General features: G+C 37.1%; 1 protein-coding gene across 1 annotated transcript in view; it reads right to left on the bottom strand.

The window, feature by feature from the left end:
• sh2b3 (SH2B adaptor protein 3) overlaps window positions 1–22,098 on the bottom strand; it is a 56,284-nt gene that overhangs the window by 2,826 nt on the left and 31,360 nt on the right. The window contains exons 3-5 of the mRNA XM_044110444.1: window positions 6,505–6,606; window positions 4,019–4,107; window positions 98–186 (exon numbers count right to left, since the gene is read on the bottom strand). Of these exons, the coding sequence (XP_043966379.1) occupies window positions 98–186; window positions 4,019–4,107; window positions 6,505–6,606 (280 nt within the window). The remainder of the gene's footprint in view (window positions 1–97; window positions 187–4,018; window positions 4,108–6,504; window positions 6,607–22,098) is intronic.

The raw sequence follows: 22,098 nt of genomic DNA, 5'->3' as shown, positions 1-22,098 counted from the left end.
TTAAACCGTTTTATGATAAATTTTTTTTTTTTTTTAAACCTCAGAAAAGGAAGGAACAGCACCCAGATTATCAGAGGAGCATCGTCCTGCTACTTACTCTGACGTCCTGAGTCTGAGCTCCTCTGATTGGCTGGAGCAGAGCTGTCAGCTGAGGACAGGGGGGACTCCAGATCCACACTGCCTGACCTGAAGGGGGCGACACCACCATTCACAACCACTTTACACATTTAGTTTCAACTAATTGTTACTTTGAAAAGTTTTTAGCAACTGTGGAAATGAAGCAGCTGCAGGCTTTCCCTCAGTGTATTATCAGCCTGGCGGGCCACCAGGCTTTATTTGTGCCCCCACCAGGCTTAGGATTGCTAATTTATTATTTATTTATTTATTTAAAATTATCGCCTTTTTTTAAAGACTTTATAGTCGGTGTTTAGGTATTAATTTTGCTAACTGTGATACTGAAAGCTGTTAAAACTGGTCGTTTAAAACTGGACAATAAAAATGCTACATGATTTTATAGTACTTTTCTGTGATTTAAACAGGCAATATTTTTATAAAACAACGTACAAAAGATCAGCAAAACATCTGAAACATCAGATGTTTTCCCTTAGTAAAAGAACGGTGTGCAGGTTTCTAAGTTTTCTGATCGAATGTTTCCCTCTTTGTTGGTTAGAAAATGACTTTAGTCCAACTTCAGCAACAAAAATGAGAACTTTCTTCTAAAGTCATTGCCGTCTTTAAACAAGTTTACCAACAGGTTTGATGAGTTAAAAGTTGCTGGACGTTATTGTAAAAATCAAAGTAAAGTACAAAATACTTTGTGTTGTGCTGAACATTTTTAATTTAAGATGTATAAAAAGCATTCCTCTGCACCCATTTGTTGCTGGGTCCAATTTATACTATTTTTAATCTGTAGTCGAAGCCACACAATGCCGCAAAATGGGTCGGGATTCGCGCTGTGCACAACCCCGGGTGGTTTAGGTTGTTCTGTTCAGGAATAATATGTAAAAACATTCAGAGAAAAATCTTTAAAACTATAAATCAAGATCACTTTAAAAGATCACAACTAAATCTGGACTCTTGGAGGCAAAATTACAAGTGGTTTAAAACTTCTGCACAGTCCTGCTGTGTCTCTGTGTGTGTGTGTGTGTGTCTGTCTATGTGGGTGTGTGTGCATGAGTGTGTGGAGCTTGGTGAATGTGGAGGAAACAGCAGGCGGCTGAAGAAACACAAAGACACCGAGCACAGACAGGAAGTTGGTCCAGCTGAGATCTGAACTGAAACCCACTGTTCTTCTGTTTCACTGCTCACACACACCCACGGACTGCGTTGTGTGTGTGTGTGTAACTGCACAGACGAGAGTGGGAATGTTAAATAGGGAAGTAGGAGAAAATCCTACATAAATGCTGACTTGACTTTGTGTTGCTCTGAATAACAGGAAGGCGAAAGTCTCCTTCTGCCTGGCAGAGAGCGTTTGTGTTTTTGTCCTTCCGTCTCAGTGAGGACGGCTCAGTCAGGCTGCAACGCTTCGAGGATTTAAAAGAGAAACGTCTCAACGTTCCCTCACATGATCATTAAAGTTTATCCTATTCTTACAACTTTAAATCATTTGCTCGCATCAGTCGCCTCACAGAAGTTTATTGTGCGATTAAACGTCGTTTTGCTTGTCGTATAATCAAAGTCTTAGATGTAATAAACCTCTTCAGTGAATCTGTAATGCTGCGGGTTCAGTGACTCAATATGCAGCTGAACAGAAGAGAAATCCAAGAAATGCAGCTGATTTTCATATTACTGGGAAGTATTTATGATGTCGATTTTAATCTCATCCACAAATTTCCAACCTGTAAGTCTGAAATTCTACATCCTAAAATAAAATTAAATTATGAAAAAACTAATAAGAATAACATCTTAAAAAACTACTTTCACTTACCAAGTCTCAAATTAAGAAAATAAAAAGTTTGGGGGAAAAAATGAGAGCATAAGTAAAGTTTTTCCCAGTCTTAAAATATGAACAAAATAAACAATATTAAATTGTTAAAAATCTGCTTTTGATCACAAAATTTTAAAATTAAGAATATAAACAATGAAAAATTAAGATGCAGGTATTTTTAAACGGATATTTTTTCACCAGGTTCGACATGGTCTGTGGATTTCCAATAGCATATTTAGTAATACCCTGACTCCGTCAGTAGGGGGCGTTAATGCCCACAGTAACAATCTAAACTCAGAACATCCTGAGCTCGACAAAATAAGAATATAAAGTAAAATACAACAAATAAAAGCAGTAATGATCCTCCCAAAACAACGGTAGATTGTGTTGTTCACGCTTCCCTGTCACTCAGTTTCTTCGTCAGCTTCAATTTGAGGTTAAACAGAAGCAGCAGGAGGAGAAATCTAGACTGATATGAAACAAAAACACAAAGAAAACTCCTCTACTTTTGTAGTATTTTCCTTCATGAGAAACTGTAATGGGCTTGTGCAACTTTTGCAAATAGAAGAGGTCCAAATGGAGTTGAAAATCAGCTTTCCATGTGTTTATGTAACTGATCAGGGAGTGTGAAACGTTTAAAACGCTTTTCTGTATTAATGGGAACAGAGAGATAACCATTAACCTGTAGCATAAACCTCCCACTAAGAATCTTAAAACAAACTAAGATGTTGTGAATAAATTAACGTTTCCCTTCAACTCTGGATTTATCCATGAAATGTGAGAAGATGACAAAGTCACAAAGACTTCAAGTTAATGTTACTGGAGCTGATTTTATGTTTGAATTATGCAATAAACTTTGTTTTAGATTCACCCTCTGGATTTTGCCAAGAGTCTTTGTTCAATAAATAAGGAAGTTGTTAAATGTAACACAATCTGCCTAAAAATACCAGGTAAATTTCTTGCTACTATTTATAACAACAACAAAAAGATGAATTAAAGTTGAATTTGAATAGTGCTGCTCATGGTGGCAGCATGTTGGAGTCTCTCCCTTACCTCTGATTTGTTCTTAAATGTTTTCTGAGTCACAGTTAGACATCTACACTGTGAGTTATCTAAGTGACAGATAACTCACTGCTAACATCCATTTATACATCAAGTGACTTATATTGATGCTAACATGCTAGCTAATGAGGTAGCGAGCTAATGAGTTACAATTTGGCTTGTGATGAGTTTAGTGGAAATATAGGCTTTACATTTCTGTCATAATGTAAATTTTAACAAATGTTTAAATTTAAGTAAAATACAGTGTTTATAAGAAGTATTCACTCCCTTGGCTGCTTTTAGGCTTTAACTGCTTTTACAAATCAATAAACCATAATCCATCAACAAATTTGAGACACTCACTGCACTTTGGTGCCTCCATTCTTAAAAAGAGTGAATATTTATGAATTTATTCATAATCGTTGATAAATAAATACGTTTATTTATTCATAAATACATCCATTTACAAATAAATAAATGCATTTATTTATTAAGTAAATAAATACATATATTAATAAATGACCCTCAATCAGATCTAGAACCAGCACCGTTTCCTCTCCTTCCAGCTCCAACAATCCACTTTTCATAACAGACACTGTTAAAAGGTTTAAACTAAATACTTTTCTGCAGAAATATTACAAACATAGCCGAGTTCCAACCTGCTCCAGTTTGCAGAGCCACCAATCAAACCAACACACACACACACACATACACACACGCACACACACACACACACACACTCACGCAGACACACTAGCCTGTCCTCATGCACACCTTAGGGAGCCCTTTCACTTTGCAAACACATACCTCAGCATGAGTAAACATCCAACTCAGCCAGAAGAAGAAAAACAAGTTATTTCTGCTCAGAGTCTCAGGAGGGAAAAGGTGAAAGCAGGCGTGTAGAGATGATGAATCCTTTTCTTAAGAACCGTTTCATGTCACTTAGATACTTCAGTTTAACAGTAAACTGCCTACAAATATATCCATTTATTGCACATGAGCTTCAATTCTCTTAAAATCTGGTTAAAGTGTTACAGGCGTGTTTCTCACCTGTTGCTGATGCATTCCTTTAGCTCTGTGGTCCAGGAGCTGACCTGCTGGTCGTTGTCCGTCTCAAATATCAAACTCCCTCGATTAACCTGCACAAACAAAAAAGGAACCAAGTTGCGTCACATGAAAGCAACAAAATGGGAAATGTGTGTAAAATATGCTTTATTCTAATTTATACAGTTATTTAAAGGGTAATGCAGTGTGGATCAGGCTAAAATTTAGCTTCATTATTTGGTAAATATGTTTTTTAAAGAAGTTTTTTTTATTTTAAAATTCAAATTCACAGATTTCCCAGTTGGTTTCTGAGTCATTTTTCATGACTTTGAAAGACTTCTCACATATTTGCAGCGAAATGGTAGCTTTTATTATCATTTAAAAACACAAATTGTATTCAAACTTAAATAACAAGGAGAGGGGAAACGAAACATTACATTTTTCCAAGTCTTCTCAATCAAACTTAATGAATGTTTTATTCACAAAATGTCAGATTCCTCAATGCCTTTTAGGACTTCCTAAGTAAGAATAAAAATGTTCAATAAGAAGTGATGGTCTGTATGGATGCATGAATTGATGGTTGGATCATAAATGACAAAAGGTTTTAAAACTCTACATCAAACAGCGATGTGTCAAAGTCATTCGTTTTAAATCAATAATTAGATGAAAAACACATTGTGCCAAATATTTGATCAAACCTGCTGAACTGTTAAAATATCAATGATTTCTTAAAATTAAATAATATTATTCAACATCTGTTCAGTCCTTCCAGGATATTTGTGAACTTTTTTTTTTGCAATAAAATTCAAAGTGTTTGTGGTTACTAATTTGAGAAATATTTGCACTTATTTATGACAGATAAATGTGACTTTTTATTACTGCTGTATAAATGTATGAACTATTATCTCACATCAATTAAAGCGGAGGCAGCTGTTTAGTAAGAAAACTTTTGACAATTTTTGAGAAAAATCTGTATTAAATATGTATTAGTGCAAAAAAAAGTGTGGGAATTTCCACAATAATTCTCAAGAATCTGGAGGAACTGATTGATATAAATTGGCAGTAAACAGATAAAAACTGCATTGGTTTGATTGATAACATATTTAAACAGACTTGGTGTTTAGTCTAGAATCTAGAGGGCCAGATAAAAAGGTATAGCGGTTTGAGTTTGACACGTCAGTTCCTGTCTGACAGATTCCTAAGTGACTTTTTGTTCTGATTTTGAACATTTTACTTATCGATTTATACTGTTATTTAAAGGGTAATGCAGTGTGGATCAGGCTAAAATTTAGCTTCATTATTTGGTAAATATGTTTTTTAAAGAAGTTTTTTTTATTTTAAAATTCAAATTCACAGATTTCCCAGTTGGTTTCGGAGTCATTTTTCATGACTTTGAAAGACTTCTCACATATTTGCAGCGAAATGGTAGCTTTTATTATCATTTAAAAACACAAATTGTATTCAAACTTAAATAACAAGGAGAGGGGAAACGAAACATTACATTTTTCCAAGTCTTCTCAATCAAACTTAACGAATGTTTTGCAACACAAAAATGTCAGATTCCTCAATGCCTTTTAGGTTCCTAAGTAAGAATAAAAATGTTCAATAAGAAGTGATGCAAGTTCTGTATGGATGTTGAATTGATGGTTGGATCATAATGACAAAAAGGTGAAAACTCTACATCAGCCGTGTCAAAGTCATTTTCGTTTTGGGCCAAATCAACATGATGAATGCTCTTAAAGGGCCGGTTGTGCCAGAATGTGTTGATCAAACCTGCTGAACTGTTAAAATATCAATGATTTCTTAAAATTAAATAATATTATTCAACATCTGTTCAGTCCTTCCAGGATTTTGTGATATTTCTTTTTTGCAATAAAATTCAAAGTGTTTGTGGTACTAATTTGAGAAATATTTGCACTTATTTATGACGATAAATGTGACTTTTTATTACTCGCTGTATAAATGTATGAACTATTATCTCACATCAATTAAAGCGGAGGCAGCTGTTTAGTAAGAAAACTTTTGACAATTTTTGAGAAAAATCTGTATTAAATATGTATTAGTGCAAAAAAAAGTGTGGGAATTTCCACAATAATTCTCAAGAATCTGGAGGAACTGATTGATATAAATTGGCAGTAAACAGATAAAAACTGCATTGGTTTGATTGATAACATATTTAAACAGACTTGGTGTTTAGTCTAGAATCTAGAGGGCCAGATAAAAAGGTATAGCGGGTCGGATTTGAGTTTGACACGTCTGCTCTTCGAGTTCCTGTCTGACAGATTCCTAAGTGACTTTTTGTTCTGATTTCGGCTCATTTGAACAAACACTAAGATCTCAAGACCAAGATGAACATTTTACTTATCGCTACAAGGAACCGCCCTGGAGTGAAACAAACTTTACTAATATACACAGAAATGTAAATAAATGTCTAATAAATGTTAAAATGAAATTGAGCCTACAGTGGATGCTCGGTGCGGCGAGCTGAGTACCTTTAAAACGAACGTGTTTAAGTTATCGGGCATCTCCAGTCGGGTGCAGCGACGGACTTCTTGGATATCTGAGCAGTGAGTTGTCAGTTTGGGACTGGAGGCCTGAAAAACAACAAAATGTCGTCATTATTCTCTGGACATTCATCTCACTGGGCGTTGCACGTCAACATTCAGGGACGAAACGAAGGAGATGAGACGATGAGTGAAGAGAATAACGACCCTCTTGTGAGGCGTCAGAAAACATGTCTGAATATTTTGAAAACATAAGCGGCTTTGGAAAAACAAAAAATTATCCAGGTCAGATGGTTGCAGCAAAAAAATTAACATTTTTACTGTATCAGGTAATAGACATTAGGTTAAAGTTGACTGTAGTTAGAGGTGAAAGAGTGTCCCAACACATAATTAATAAGAACCAGATGTTCGATGCTGAAGCTGTAAAACAGAGGCCGTTTCTGTCTGATGTGTTTACTTGAACAAATGTGCGACTGTGAATCCTCCCGCGGTCAAAAAATGTTTGTTTGAATAAAGTGATGAGACTTGAGGCCCGGTTGTGGCGTCTGCTTCAGGGATGCTGGGATATTCTGACACGTGTCAAGAGAAAATGGTCAGAGAGACATTTAGAGAAAAGAAATGAATAAGACAAGAATGACTGACAACAAAAAACACATGAAGAGATGGATGGATGGATGGATGGATGGATGGATGGATGGATGGATGGATGGATGGATGGATGGATGGATGGATGAATGGATGGATGGATGGATGGATGGATGGATGGATGGATGGATGCTAACCATGCTATTAACACTACGCTAAGCTAAAGACAGCTATAGAGTAATATTTTGCCACTGCTCTCCTTCTCTTTCACAGTGTGATGTCATCTCTGCTCCTGATTTAAAAACTTAATGATTGACCATGACATCATTTGAAGCTACGTTGAAATGCTACAAATGAGGATTTTGTGCTTGTTTTATTCACACAGATGTCTAATGATTACCAAAGTAAAATGGCTCTATGACCTGAGGAGGTTTTTGAGAAAATCCTTCATTTATTTAATTTTCTCTTTTTCTCCTCCCACAAAATGTGTGAACAAAGTTACACTTTAGTTCATGAAGAAAGTGAAAAGGGCATAAAGTTCAAGTTTGGTTAATTTCTGCATTAATTTAATTAAACTTTATGGTAATTTAGTTCTACAGACAATTTCTACCGTGATTGATCTCCAGCTTCAAGCAGCAGCTTCACTGTTACCCTTGAGAAGTTTCTCAGAATAATTTCAAACACCGTTTCTGACACACTGCACGGTTAGCTACCAGAGAAATGAAACAGCTGTAGATAAAAACAGTTTTATCAGGAACTGATTATAGTCGACGACACCCTGAGATAAGAATGTGAAAGGAAAAACAGCTGGTCTGTGGGTGATAGTTTCAATACAACGTGTTTCATGGTATCATCAAAAAGTTGTCAGAAACTCTCCTCAGAAAGTACCACTACAATACATAAACATAATCATTTGTAAAATACTTTCACCCTCCAAAGGAACTAGTACCAGTTTCAGTTTAGTAAGAATAAAACTGAATTAATCCAGAGATCAATTACTAACCATCAGGAGATAAATTCACATTTCTTTCTCAGCATTTGTATTCCCATATTCTGTATTTAACATAATTGAAATTCACATGTAATTATACCTCTGGATCAGATGTTATTTTTGTTTGGGATATCTAATCAAAACTGAAGATTGCCAATGTTGCAAAAAGTATTTTCTTGTCCACCGTCACACACATTTGGACATGTCTGGCGTTCAATCCCCAGAGTTTAAGTTGATATTGACCCGTATCGACCCGTCCTTTGCAGCTACAACAGCTTCAACTCTTCTAGTGGGGCTTTTCACAAGGTAGGAAGTGCATTTCTGAGAATGTTCCAGAAGCCTATTTCTGAGGTCACACACTGTTGTTGGGCGGTCTCTAAGCTTTTGCTTTGACAACTCAACCATGGCGGAAGAACTCACTGAAACACAGAAGTCTTAAAAAAAAAAAAAAAGAAAAGAAACATGCAGCAAGCTAGCAGGAGTCAGTCAGGAACATTTAAATACATTTTCTTGAAGGTTTTGTTGCTCTGTGTGCCAAATAATCAGAATTTTATTTTTTCAATTGTTAATTATTTTTAAAGCAACGCAAACTGAGGGCTGTCGTAACATGACGCATCAACATGTCAGTGGAGATACTGAGGTAGGAAATAAGATTGTGGAAATATGCTCAACCTGCAGGATTTCTATGCAACAAATATTTAGGTGTTGACTTCAAGCATTTACAAAAGGTAGATTTTCCAAAAGATTGTTTTACACATAATCTTTGAGTTACATTTGTGAAACCTGGATAACGGTAAATGTGAACTTTTGGCGACTGATTCACACCAGGGTTTTCACAGTTTTATGAGCCTGGCGGACCACCAGGCTTTACTTGTACCCCTACCAGCCTTAGCATTGTTTATTTTTTTTTTTAAATTATTGCTTTTTTTTAAGACTTTATAGTTGGTGTTTAAGTATTAATCTTCCAGTTTTCCAATGACACTTAACTATCAAGTGATATTTTCAAATTTCCAGTCAACTTTAAGCATTTTTAACTCACAAAGATGTCAGCCGTCCGGATGACTGCCCTAGTGCCCTGAGCACCAGGCTTAGCAAGTTTTCTGGGGGAAACCATAGCTACACATTGGGAGGATTAAATAAATATATTTAAAAAGTGGAATTTTGGGAAAAAAAATAAAACAGATTTTATTGGATTTCACATCCATCATATATACACACTTGCTACCAACCAGCATGTTGTTTGTCATGCATCATCAAGTGGCTAAAAACGTGGCATCTTATGAGATGAATGTATTTGACCTCTGATTCATTAAAGTGTACAGTGCAAGTGGACCAGACCAAACCAAGAAGACACAGATGAGGGGATGAGCAGAAGCAGAAGGAAAAAGTCAAGACATATTAGACAAGAGAGAGGGAGGGATGGAGAGCAACGGAAAAGGCAGGGAGGACAGATTCCAGGGATTTATGCACCGGATGAGTTTGAGTCCATGTGACAGTGTGGGAGCCTGAGGAATGTCTGTTAATTCTGCACACATAAAAACACACAGAGGAGGGCTGTCTCTCCGACACACACAGCAAAAGAACAATTTATGTCCTCGGTTGTAACTTTCAAAGCTCTGTGATTCAACCACATGGACTAATATTATCAATGAGAGACAAATGACGCAAAAACGAGAGTGTGTGTGTGACTCATTTAGTGATTTCTGAGTCAAAATTTGCTGCTAAAGCTCAATTTCAGTTCAGATTTTCGGGGAAAATCTCTGTTCTTGTTTCTGCGGATGTTGAAAAGTAAGAGACAGAACAAAAAAAAAAAAGATAAAATCAACAATACAGTGAAAGAGGGAAAGTCATGTTTTCACAAAAAACGGATAAAATTAGCCTTACTGTTTAGAGATGCATTGCAAAAAATTTGCTCCAATCGATTTACTAATAACATCCTTCCAGATTTTGTCTTATTGTTGCAGTTTGGCCACCATCCAGGAGAGGGCGCACTGATGGTCCTTAGGCAGAGGAGTTGATACAGAAATAAAGATGGCAGAGCCAAACGGTCCTATCAGTATAGAATGGAAGATTCTCCTGTTCTGTTTTGAAATATAAAAACTCGACAAACTTCACTGTAACCAAAGTGGAGCAGCATCAACATTTTATTCTTAAAATTACAGACGTGCCACGAAGGAGAGGATGTGACGTCAGAAAAGAGGAAGAGATAAAGTAGAAAAATTGGAACAAAAACTATGATACCAATAAGGACACACGATTTTGAGGTATGACGATTTAACATTCCCTCCAGACTTTATTTTTGTATTAACGTCTCTCTTCATGGGAGATTTGAATGTTTCCATCCATCCATCCATTTTCCGTTCACCTTTGTCCCTAATGGGGTCCGGAGGGTTGCTGGTTCCAATCTCCAGCTACATTCGTTTCACATATTTTATTCTTTTCATCTTTTCTTCAGGTTCTAAGAGATCCCCATTTTGCTATATTTTATAAATATGTCTAATTTTAATAATGTGAGAAAACCACCATTTCCTGATTATTCAGTCAGCATTTAATACTGGTGGCCCGCCTTTCTGTATTGTTATAATATACTGGGGAGAAACCCTGCATATTATAACAAATTTAGTAATTTATGTTATGGAAAGACAGTAGCTCCTCTTGACGCAAGAGAAAAATCAGTTTTTTAGCCAATCAATTAACCAACTCTAGATTAACTCATTAATTGATACATTGGATCCCTTGTTGTGTTGTTTACCTTCCAACACGTGCAACATTCGATCTGCAGAGGGCGCCATTCCAAAATAATACTGTTCAATTCTGGTTACCGGTCTGAGACACAGAAACAGGACCAACCGCTAAACCTCGCATCCGACAGAATAAATCAGAAGCAGAACATTCATTCTGAAGCCGACGCTCTAACAAAAGTTTCCAGAGTTGCACAATCTTCGACTCATTGAGAAAACAGCAGGTAAGTCACAGCTGCAGCACAATCAATAAATGCGACCAAAATCTTTACCATAACAATTGCACCGGATGTGTGACCTCTAATAAGACGCGGTGCTCTCATTCAGACTGAGCATCGGTTTGAGCCCAATGACTCATTGAGGCGAGTTTATTGTAAGAATGTGAATGAGACTCTGGCTAGTAAGAGCATCTTTGAGGAACTGTTCGAAGGCTGTGGAGGGATAGCAAAGAAAAGAGAGAAGAAAAAAAAAAAAATTCAGCAGATGTCTGAGTGGTTGAGCAACAACCGGCCTGATTTCTGTGAATCAGCTTCATCAGGGGAGCAGAAATACAAACTCACAGCATAGTTCCTATTACTGCAAACTGCTCTCTTTAATGGTCCCCCGAGGCAATGCACACAAAGACTCAAACACACACATCCTAAAAAGGCCGCTGCAGTTTTTCTCCTCTTTGCTTGTCAGAGACATATTTGAGATTATTTCAAAAAGATTATTTGCAAAAGTGTCGACTTTGGTGGAAAAACTGAGTAAGCCTGTTAGAAATGCATCGAGCCTCCAAATGAGATTTAGAAAGCCGTTTCTTAAACTCTTAACTGACATCAATTCCTGGTAAATGTTTGTCAGGCTCATGTCTGCATTGCTCAATGAGACCTAAAGGAAAGAAAAAACTGACGAAACATCACAAACTGTTGCAGGATGACCTCAAAGACGAAGGAAAATAAAACCCAAAAAGTTAGAAAAGACCTACAGAATAGGAAAGTATGAATGCAAAGAGGCATAAATTATTGGCAAGCAAGCAACGGAAATTAATTATACAGTCAAACATGGGATCCAAGAAATACTTTGCAGTCCTGAATGTTTTTCCAGCAACGATACCAAACTTCATATTGCCCAAAATGTCACAAAGAAGCTGCAATGTCGGACACATTACCTCATTATAATAAACTGTTTTGGATGCAGAGACTCAGAGATCCAGACTTTGTTGAGTCTACATCATCACTGTTCTCTGTCAGATTATCTAATAGTTTCAAATTAAATATATTACTGCGTCCAAGTGTAATATTGGACACAGCATGTTAACAGCAACATATGCTATTACCATTAGCATGTTACTAATGTTAATTTCGCTATGGATATTTTGATCTTAATACTGCACAACTCTTTGCAAAATGGAAACCGAACACTCCCAGAAAACTGACAGGTATTTGTGGTCTACACTACATACTACTACTGCGCTATTTTCTTTCTAATCTCCCTCTGAATATCACCAGTAGGATGAAGCAAAGCAACACATACCGATCCAGATTTAATCAAGCATCCCAAGTCTATAGACATGCAGGAAAGCTTTTTATTTATCTCTTAGACAGCAGCTCTTCTTTCTCGCTGAGCCGTTTTCAAACAGCCTGAGATCTTTTCCATTTGTCGTTTGAATACAAATCCTGAATGAAATTTTGATTGTTTTATCCTAAGTCTTTGATGATAAAATAAACACGAGAGTCACGATATGTTACGTACCTACACTTGTCTAACTAGTTTTTTTTTGTTTTGTTTTGTTTTTTTACATTTTTATGACATTAGAGGGAGAAAACCCCCAGATAATCTGATAAATAAATAGTTTTTAAAAGCAAGAAAAACCGTGATGGCCATCAATGTCGGCTCAGAGAAACATCCTGATGGTGTGACAGTTAAAGCAATTATATGAACCCGTTCTGACTTTTCAGTTTCCACTCCTGCATCTTTTCACGTTGACTCAACTTTCACTACTACGTTTTGACTTCAAACACGGACATAGACAAATATCATACATGCGAAACGCAGATAAGAAACAGTGACAACGCAGCCTGAATCCTGGCTCCTCAAACCTTCAAACTAAACAACCTGCCAGGTAATATTGAGTAAAAATCTGCCCTATTCTGTGTCTCCTTCGTTCAGTCTTTACTGTGATTGAACACAAGCATTTTTCATGAAATTAAAAACTTATTTTGTACATCTTTAGCATGGTTTATATTTTCCCTTATATTTTACGCTGTTTATAGACTAAACTTGAAGACAATAGGCACCGACTATTGTTGGCCGAGTGTATAGTGTAATGAATCAATTGTTTTTTTCACGACCAACACCTAATTCTTCTAAATATCTGACCTGAGATTTTATTAAGCAAATTAAAGAGAATAAAATGCTGGAGATATTTTTGAAAGATTATCAGGAATTACAAGATTGTCACCGTTTATGCATCAGATCATCTGTGCCAAACATTTATATGATGTAAATTAACAAAGAAATTATTGAAGAAGATTGATCTGAAGGGAAACTTGCTGAGCTCGGGGCGCTAGGACAGTCATCCAGTCACCCGCCAGGTTTTTGAGGTCAAACATATTTAAAGTTGACAGAAAATTTGAAAATATCACTTTATAGTTATACGTTATTGGAACACAGGAAGATTAATACCTAAACACCAACTACAAAGTCTTTAAAAAAGGCAATCATTAAAAAAACTAAAATAAATTAACAATACTCAGCCTGGTGGGGGCACAAGTGAAGCCTGGTGGCCCGCCAGGCTTATAATACACTGACGAAAACCTTGGATCCGTCTAACGGCTTTTAATTTCAATGCATTTAATGAATGAAGAAAAAATTTGATTTTTCAGTAGCTCACCCACTGATTATTGATCAGAGCTAAAAACTATATCAGGATCTCCAGCCAAATGATTGATGCTTTTTTTATCTCCAAATTGTATAATTTTTTTCATAATTTCATTGTTTAATTTTACATTTTAAAACCTTACAGATATTTTTGGTCAGGTTGTGCAATATTATTCAGAGCGTTCACTTGCCATAATTTAATCTTTCATTATTTTTTGGAATCCACTACAGACTAAACACAGAGCTCACAAACATTTCTGAATCAGAGCCACTAAAGAACAGTTTTGGAGACTTGAGAGCCCAAATAACATGGAATAACAAACAAGACGGGTCAATTAGCAAATGAATAACGGCAGAAACACTATGCGTTAATAGCATTTATTTTTACTTTAATCTGTCCAGGATCCTCCAACTGCAGCATTGCAATCTTCACTTTGGCTTATTCTTAACACTTAGAAAAGGAGCAATTTTCCAGTCTATTTCACAAAAATAAAGCCAAAGTCTCTCTGTCTGTTTTCAGGAACTGCTTCTCTCAGGTTTATGCAGCAAGCATAAACACTTGATGACAAATAGAGACACGTCCACAGATGCAGCTATGCAACCTCTCACCCACACAGTCACAAACACATCTCGAGTTCGAGCGTACACACCCACACAAGGGTGACACACAGGATGTTTGGAGTCCAAAACGATCTTCCCAGGGTCCCTTTCTCAAGGCCGTTGCAAAGGCAACTCACTGACACTCAACATTCCTCTATCCCTCCGAGGGTCACCAAAGCCAGCGCTGTCCGGGGCGCGTGGTTGTGTGCGCGCACAATGCGCCGACATTAGACTCCCAACTGATCCCTGGAGACGTTTTGGAAAGAGTATATGCATTTATCCAAGACAAACACACACACAAAGAAATGTTAAAGACTACAGAGAGCCACCCATGAGAAAAGGCCGTGACCTCAATTGCAGCAACTAACACATCTGTCTGTACTTCCCCTGGCTTCAGGTCGGGATCATTCAAGCGTTGCTCTTGTTGTTTTGCTGCACAGTTAAAGGACGCAGTGGCTGGTTTTTTGTTCTGATCTTATCGAATAGAAATCTATTAACTATTGAACATCAACTTTAATTTTTTTTTTTTTAAATTCAACTTGGCCTTAAGTTACATTTCTGGACCCTGTTTTTCTGTGGGACTGGCGCCATTATAGGTGAAACATCACATCCAATCTGACTTGATTTTGATCTAGTTGTGCAACTTCGCCAACTTCAGTCAAGTGCAACTAACATTAAATTAGGAAAACATGGAGTAATCTAAGACTGTTCAGCCAAGCTAAAAAAAAAAAGCATTTATATTTAAAAGACAAACACGAAGTGCACTTTGCTACATGAAAAGGTAATTTATGAAGCTACGGGAGGAAAAAAGCAATTTAGAAAAACCGACTAACCTAAGAGTCACGTCTTGGTCTGTGAGGAGGAAGATGAAGAACTCAGAGAGTTCAAACATCGATAGAGAGAACAATCAAACTCCAGGAAGATACACCGTTAGCAGGACCTTCTGACTGCAAGGCTGCAGCGCCAACTGTACCACCATACCAAACACCTGTTCATGCACATCAGGAACAAGTGTTACTGCAACAATTTGGCTGAACTTGAATCCCCACTACTCTCTGTGAACTTTACCATCTCTGACATTAATAATAAACACCACTTTTAGGCATCGGCATGCAGAATTTGCATTCATGAAACATAATATTATGCCAAATTGTGCATCCAAGCAGTCTCTTGATGTTGTGCTAAGGATTTGATATATTTGTTTCATTTCATTACTTTGGAACTATGTTGCACAATTTATTCTGCCAACTGAAAAAAAGTAAATTGATGCACAAATTGGAAATAACTGCAGAAAAAACATTTTCCTGGAAATGCAAAAGAGTAAAAATGCGGTCCAGTGTGAATTTGAAATTCGGTTTTGTTTCGCTGAGCTGACGTTTAATGTACATGTTTGAAAAATGTGCCAGGAGAATAAAAGGAGGAACATATGACTTTTTAAACTGTTGCTTTTTTCCCCCTAAGCAAAACAAAACGCTCCTCAACCTTTAAGCAGACTCCCATCTCGTGGACAATTTTCACAATTTTTACCTTTTCAGCTCTCAGACAAACAAAAGTAGTCTTTTTCTGCACATTGATATTTCCTACAAGATCAGAGCAGAAAAAGGATTATATTTGTGCAGCTGAACCGAGTGAATGTGGTCTTTGAGTTTGACGCTTTTGTGTTTTTTGCATAACTAACAGGATTTTTTGTGGATCTTATGAATTGTTTATGTGGAATATGTAAACAAGGCTATTGCTCAGTTTGTTGTTTTTATGCACAGGAAAATTTGAGTCCGTCTTTCGGGGCAGTTTTCACCCATCTGCCTTCAGCTTCTTCTGAATAAAGGCAACTAAACGCAAATTATGCTCTGTTTAAAAGAAAAGAAACATAAATAAATAAATCTACATGTTGCCCATTTATGCACATGTAGATTCAACATCAAAGGTGGCATCTAATAGCGTTGATCTGCAGCAGCTGGTATTGTTTTCCACTCTGCAGCGACCTCACCACCTGTTTGTGTCATGCAGATAAACAGTCCCTAGTTCCCTGATCCCAGCTCCACCCGGCTCTGTGGTTGTATTTTGTTGGGGTCTTCTTACGAGAGGAACATTCTTTACAAAGCAGATCATACAAGCAGCTACAATAAATAAAAATAGTAGCAACAAAATAAAGCATCAAAAATGCATGAAGTCACCTTTGTTTTGGAAACTGTTGCACATGGACGTTTGCAAATCTGCAGCCAAATAAGTTGTTTTAAAAAACATTTTGGCGCTGAGAAAATCTCCCACTGCAACCTTTACTCACACTAGCTGATAGTACGTGTACGCAGCCTGGAGATCACTAGAGCTGATCACATTCAAAATAAATTATCTGTGGCATCATGGAGGATGTGGGAAACACACACACACACACACACACACAAGCTCACAGAGCGCACACACACACACACACACAAGCTCACAGAGCACACACACACACACACACACACACCAAGCACACCAATCGCGAGGTTAGCAATGCTGATAGAGATGAGTGTGTTCTTGGAAACCTGTCAGAAGCTGTCGCAGACGCAGCTTTCTGTGATGAAGAAACGTGTCACTTATTGCACTGTCCTCCTTGGAAACTTCTCAGAAATACTGATATATGAGCCAAATATGTAAAAGTTAAGACAGCACACTTTAGATTCACAGAAATGGGAGCAGTTCCTCGTAAATGAATTAGCTGCGGTTGTGCATACCAATTAGCAAAGCTAACGGGGGAGAAAAAAATACTAGAAGGGAGCGAGCCTGAGAAAAAGTCTGACTACAAAAAAAATCAAGATGTGGTGGCAGAATATTAAAAGACGGGATTAAAAACATGGTATTTTATTTCAGTTTGCTACTCAAGCAAATATTTTTCCACGTCAAAATTTAGGGAGAAGTACAGTTTCACTCACTGAATAGGGAAAAAAAGGAAGCGCATAGTTAATTTGCACAATTGCATGTTAGATCTACAACTTCCCTTTTTTGGATATTATCTGTATTTTTATTCTGGGATATTTTATGGCAGAAAACTTGAGTTTGAAATTTACGCCAATGTTTATAAACAAGTGATACAATGTAAAAATTCATCAGTAAAACTGAAACACAACAACTGCGTCTTGACATTACAAGCTTAGTAAAAAAAAAAAAATACTAGCTTAGCACTAAAGCAACCTACCATTGGGAGGGATATAAATAAAAATGGACAAGTTTAAAAAAAAAAAAAAAGGCCTGGGTCATAACATCTCCATGACTTTTGCTTCTATTCCCTGCATGCAGGACCGACCACAAACGATCCAAAGGAGGAAAATTAGAGAAACAGAGCCAGAGCTGAGAGCAGCAGAGAGTCCAGTGATGCATCAACCAGACTCTCAGATCAAACAGACGCGTCAAAGCAGCTTAAACTGCTTAGTTCTGATAAAAGGGTTTATGTTTGGCGACACAAATTATGTCATAACGCTAAAAGACAGAAACCTGCTGCTGGACATGCAAGTCCCGTTTTTGGAAGGCTGTGGTGCTGATGGTGCTTACCAAACAGAAAGAGCAGCAGCATAAAGTCTGCAAACACTTAAATTTAAACAGGGATCTTTATAGCTAAATAGAAGTACAAAAATAGGATTTTTTATTATGCAATGTGTTACGGAAATTCTGAAACGTTCTAAAAGTAAGGCTAATAAAGTCTATGGAGGTAATTTTTAAGAAATCTGGTCTATTTTTGTGAAAAGCTGTATTACCAATTGAAACATTATTTTGTTGCTTTAATGGAAGTTAAAATAAAAACTTTAATGACTACCTACCTTAAATTGATGCAGATTTATTTTATTAACTTAAGCTGAAGTGTTTCCCCTGCTGAAGGTTTAGGGTTTAATAATCTGAATAGATAAAGGATCATTTTTAAACACCAACACCTCTTAATGACAAAGATCCTAAAGTTCAGTAAGAGAGTTGTGGAAACATCATTTGGGTTAATATTATCGTAATGTAATTAAGGCGTAGAATGTAAAATCTGGACATTTAAAAAAGGTTTAAAAAAGAAAAATCTGGCACAAACCCTTGAATCGTCTGTTTTCTGGCCATTACCGTTTCTGAGTAAAGCTAAAGTTTGAATCAGCAATTTGAAATCTGTTGCTTAGCTCAGGAAGTAAAACCATTACGCCAAGTTTTAAATAAGCAAACATAACATATGTCAATACTGACATAAATTTGAAATGCAAAGTTAAGCACGTTTGAATAGATGATCCCAAACTTTAAAAACAGACCTGCATTGCATCTATTTAATAAACGCTCTTAGAAAGCATTACTGCAGAACCCTCACTTGTCGTTGACTCATTGACAGTTTCATGCGCAGCAGCAACTGATCGGGGTGTCTTGGTAGCCTGGTGGTCCGGGATGCAGCCTCAGAGTCCGGACCCACGCTCCCCAGTGGGATCCTCCTCTCTTCCCACTCATTTCCTGTCTCATCTCAACTGCAACCACCAAATAACACAAGAAGAATAGCTTTGGATAACTACGACTGCGCAACCTGTTGTAGATTAAAGCCGGTTTACTGTCAGATATTTTGGGGTCTGGCAACTGAAGCCATGTATTAAGCTGAAAACGAGTCGTCCAACTTAAACCAAGCTTTCGTGTGAGTCAACTCCTAGCGTCGATGTTGAAATGTCCAACACAGAAGAAGCAGATCAGCTTACGGAGAAACAGAAGAGAGATCATGTGATTGTGTGCAACGGTGAACAGAGCATGATTCACTTCTGTAGCAGAGTTTCCAAGAACTTTAACTGGTTCATTTCTGGCACTGATGTTTGCATTATCAATGAAAGTATATTTTCAAACGTGTCTCTCTTGATTTCGATAGCACAAGGTGCGATTCTTTACACCAAGTGCAGGGAAAAAGTGTTGACTCCTCACTTATTTCTTCTGCTTCTGAAATGTTTTAGATCAAACTAATTTTAAAATCACATGGATAATTACAAAAACGAGTCTTTCACATCAGGAGGAATTTTGCAGAAAAGTCTTAATTCAATCATGTTGATTTCTGAGTATAAACGGTGTGCTTAAGGTCAATCGAAAGTATCTGTATTGGTTGAGACTTTGGCTAGGCCACTCCAAAACTTTATTTTGTATATTTGAATAATTTGGATCCTTGTCCTGCTGCAGAAGCCAAGTGTGATTGGGTTTAACGTCACTCTCCTGCAGGATTTTCTCACAATTACGTCAATTATGTTGAGTCATCCAAAGGAATTTAAGTTAGATGCAACATGACTCATACCTTTGACAAATGTAATGTTTTCCCTAAGTTCTTGTGAATCATCAGGATGTCTTTAGTAAACGCGAGGCGGTGATTCTGGCCTCTGCCTTAAATCCTGTCAGCCCTGCAGAGGTTTAGATTATCCAAATCCAACTTTTTCACAGAAAGTCTAAAGAGCCCAATTATAATCTTTTCATCCCCAAGAAATTCACATTTGTGCCATTTCCCTATGTGGCACCCATTTGGATATATATCTCAGTTTTCAGAACGTCTGCAGTCAGAACGGTCATGTTGCATTTTATCCAACTGCTGTGTCATTCATGTGAGACGTGCATCATAATTCTGTGCCAGAGGAATTCATCCGAACGTAAACGATGGCTAAAGCGAGCAGTGCCGACATCCTATAACCCTTAGCTTTCTTTGTCTTATCTTGTGATATTATTATTGCTAAAAAAACTTTGAAATCAATACACAGATGGCAGCCTCCATCATTACTGCCATAAACGGAGCAATGCTGTGTGACGTCAACGTTCTTCTTCTGTGCATGTGAGTCGCTTCAGGGTCAAAAACTGTTCACACAGAAGTCTGATTGTGGCTGCATTTAATTTGTAGCATGAACAACAACAACAACAACACACACACACAAAAAAAATCTGATTTCAGCAAAAAAAAGTCAGAACTAAGCATTAAGACCTGCTGTGTGAAGATAACCTGGGATTTCTATCGTTTTTGATTTCTTTTTTAGACGTGTTGCTTTCTAAAATATGTAGTTTAATCACAGTTTTTATTGTGACTTAACAAGGGGGGGAAATGCTTTTTGCTTTTGTATTTACAAAATTTAACTTTATCCAGTGCTAAAACCAGCTTGGTGATCTGGAATAGTTCAGTGTGACAAAAGAAAATCAAAAATTAAAGAAATCTGTAAAGGGGAAAAACCCTTTTTCAGAGGACTGCAGGTAGCAGCATGACATACAGGTAGCATATTGGGGGTACGTCCGGTCAGCTTGTGCAGAGTCAGCTTGTGTGTGTCAGTTAGGGATGTGTGTGCGTGTGTGTGTGTGTGTGTGTGTGTGACAGTTAGCTATGGGGGTGTTGTCTGTCCGGTAACTACGATCATGGCTAAGAATATACATGCGTTTACTCAGCAACTAAAACCACTTATTTAGACTAAATACCTTTTGTATAATTACCATAAGAAACATAAAATAGTACTTTTACTTGTATGCTAAAATTAACAAGTTGGATTTCAAGGGAGCTGTAAAGACTAACAGGGACAAGTGCTAAAAAAAACACTGAGAAATGTTACTTTTAGGTAAAAGAGGACAAATAATGATTAACTTTTAGCTAGAGATTTTTTTCGTACATCATATCTGAAACATTTGAAAGAAAAGGCAGCTTGGAAAGATGCTGTGTGGTCATTTAATAAATAAAACACCTGAAATTTACATGCATCCTGAAATAAAATGTAAACTCTTTCTAAATATAACAAAAAGGAACAATAAAAAACTGTACTCATTAAAAATTAAATGTAAGGTGCAGTTCTCCAGTGTTGCACCACAACAAAACAAAAACAGAAAACCATCATTAGCATTTTCTGAACATCTCCCCCTACTGGTTGGAAACTGAACTTCATTTTCAGCGTGTCAGTTCTTTGAATGCAAATGAAACAAATTACTGAATTAGAGATGATTTTTTTTTTTCTTTTAATTGAGGAAATTGAAAAACAAAATCATGAGTCAAGTGGTTTTTGGTATTTAAATGAACATCCTTTGACGTTGCACACACTTGCTGCAGCAGCGCTCACTCAATGACATAATAGTGCTTTGTAAAACAAAGTTTGCAGGTGTGTGCGTGTGTGTGTGTGTGTGTGTGCGTGTGTGTGGGGGGGTCTGCGTAAGCACATATGAATAAGATGAAAAGAGGCCAAGAGAAAACTGTTGGGCAAGGGTTGCACAGCTTGGGGGCTTTCCAATCGCTACCCAGCAAGGTCATGTGCACTGGCATTGTGGTTGCAGGTTGCACACATAGACACAAATACATATACCCATAATGGAGGCTCGTAAAGAGGTGATAATGAGAATAAAAGCACACATCCAAATATTAGTAGTCACCATGACAAACTCATAAAGCCACATGATGACCAGCGCATCTGATTTTTTATTTTATAAAATTAAACGGCAGACAAAGATCCACGAGGCGCATGAAAAACTTCTGCAGAAGACGACGCTGAACTAGAAAGAGACAGAGCAAGAGATCTGACAAACATCTTGACCACATGACTCTAACCACTCCACTTCCTTTAGATGTTTCTCTTGATTTTTGTCACACTGAAACGTTCGCGAGCAAACGCGCATCCATTTTCAACAGTGTGAGCAAAGTTTTTCCACTCCGTCTGAGAAAGCTTTTCTACTTCCTTCGTGCTCTATCCAAACAAACGCAAACAAAAGCGACAAAAAGGCAGTAAAAGATGGTTTTGATTTCTGTTTTCTGATGCTTTTCTGTCACTTTTTTTTTTTTGACAGTACATTGAAAGCAATGCACCGACAGTTGAGTCATTT

This window comes from Gambusia affinis, linkage group LG03, assembly GCF_019740435.1.
Source record: "Gambusia affinis linkage group LG03, SWU_Gaff_1.0, whole genome shotgun sequence".
In the NCBI taxonomy this organism is placed as follows: domain Eukaryota; kingdom Metazoa; phylum Chordata; class Actinopteri; order Cyprinodontiformes; family Poeciliidae; genus Gambusia; species Gambusia affinis.
Note: the sequence above shows the minus strand (reverse complement) of the source record. Positions and strands in the feature narration are given on the sequence as shown.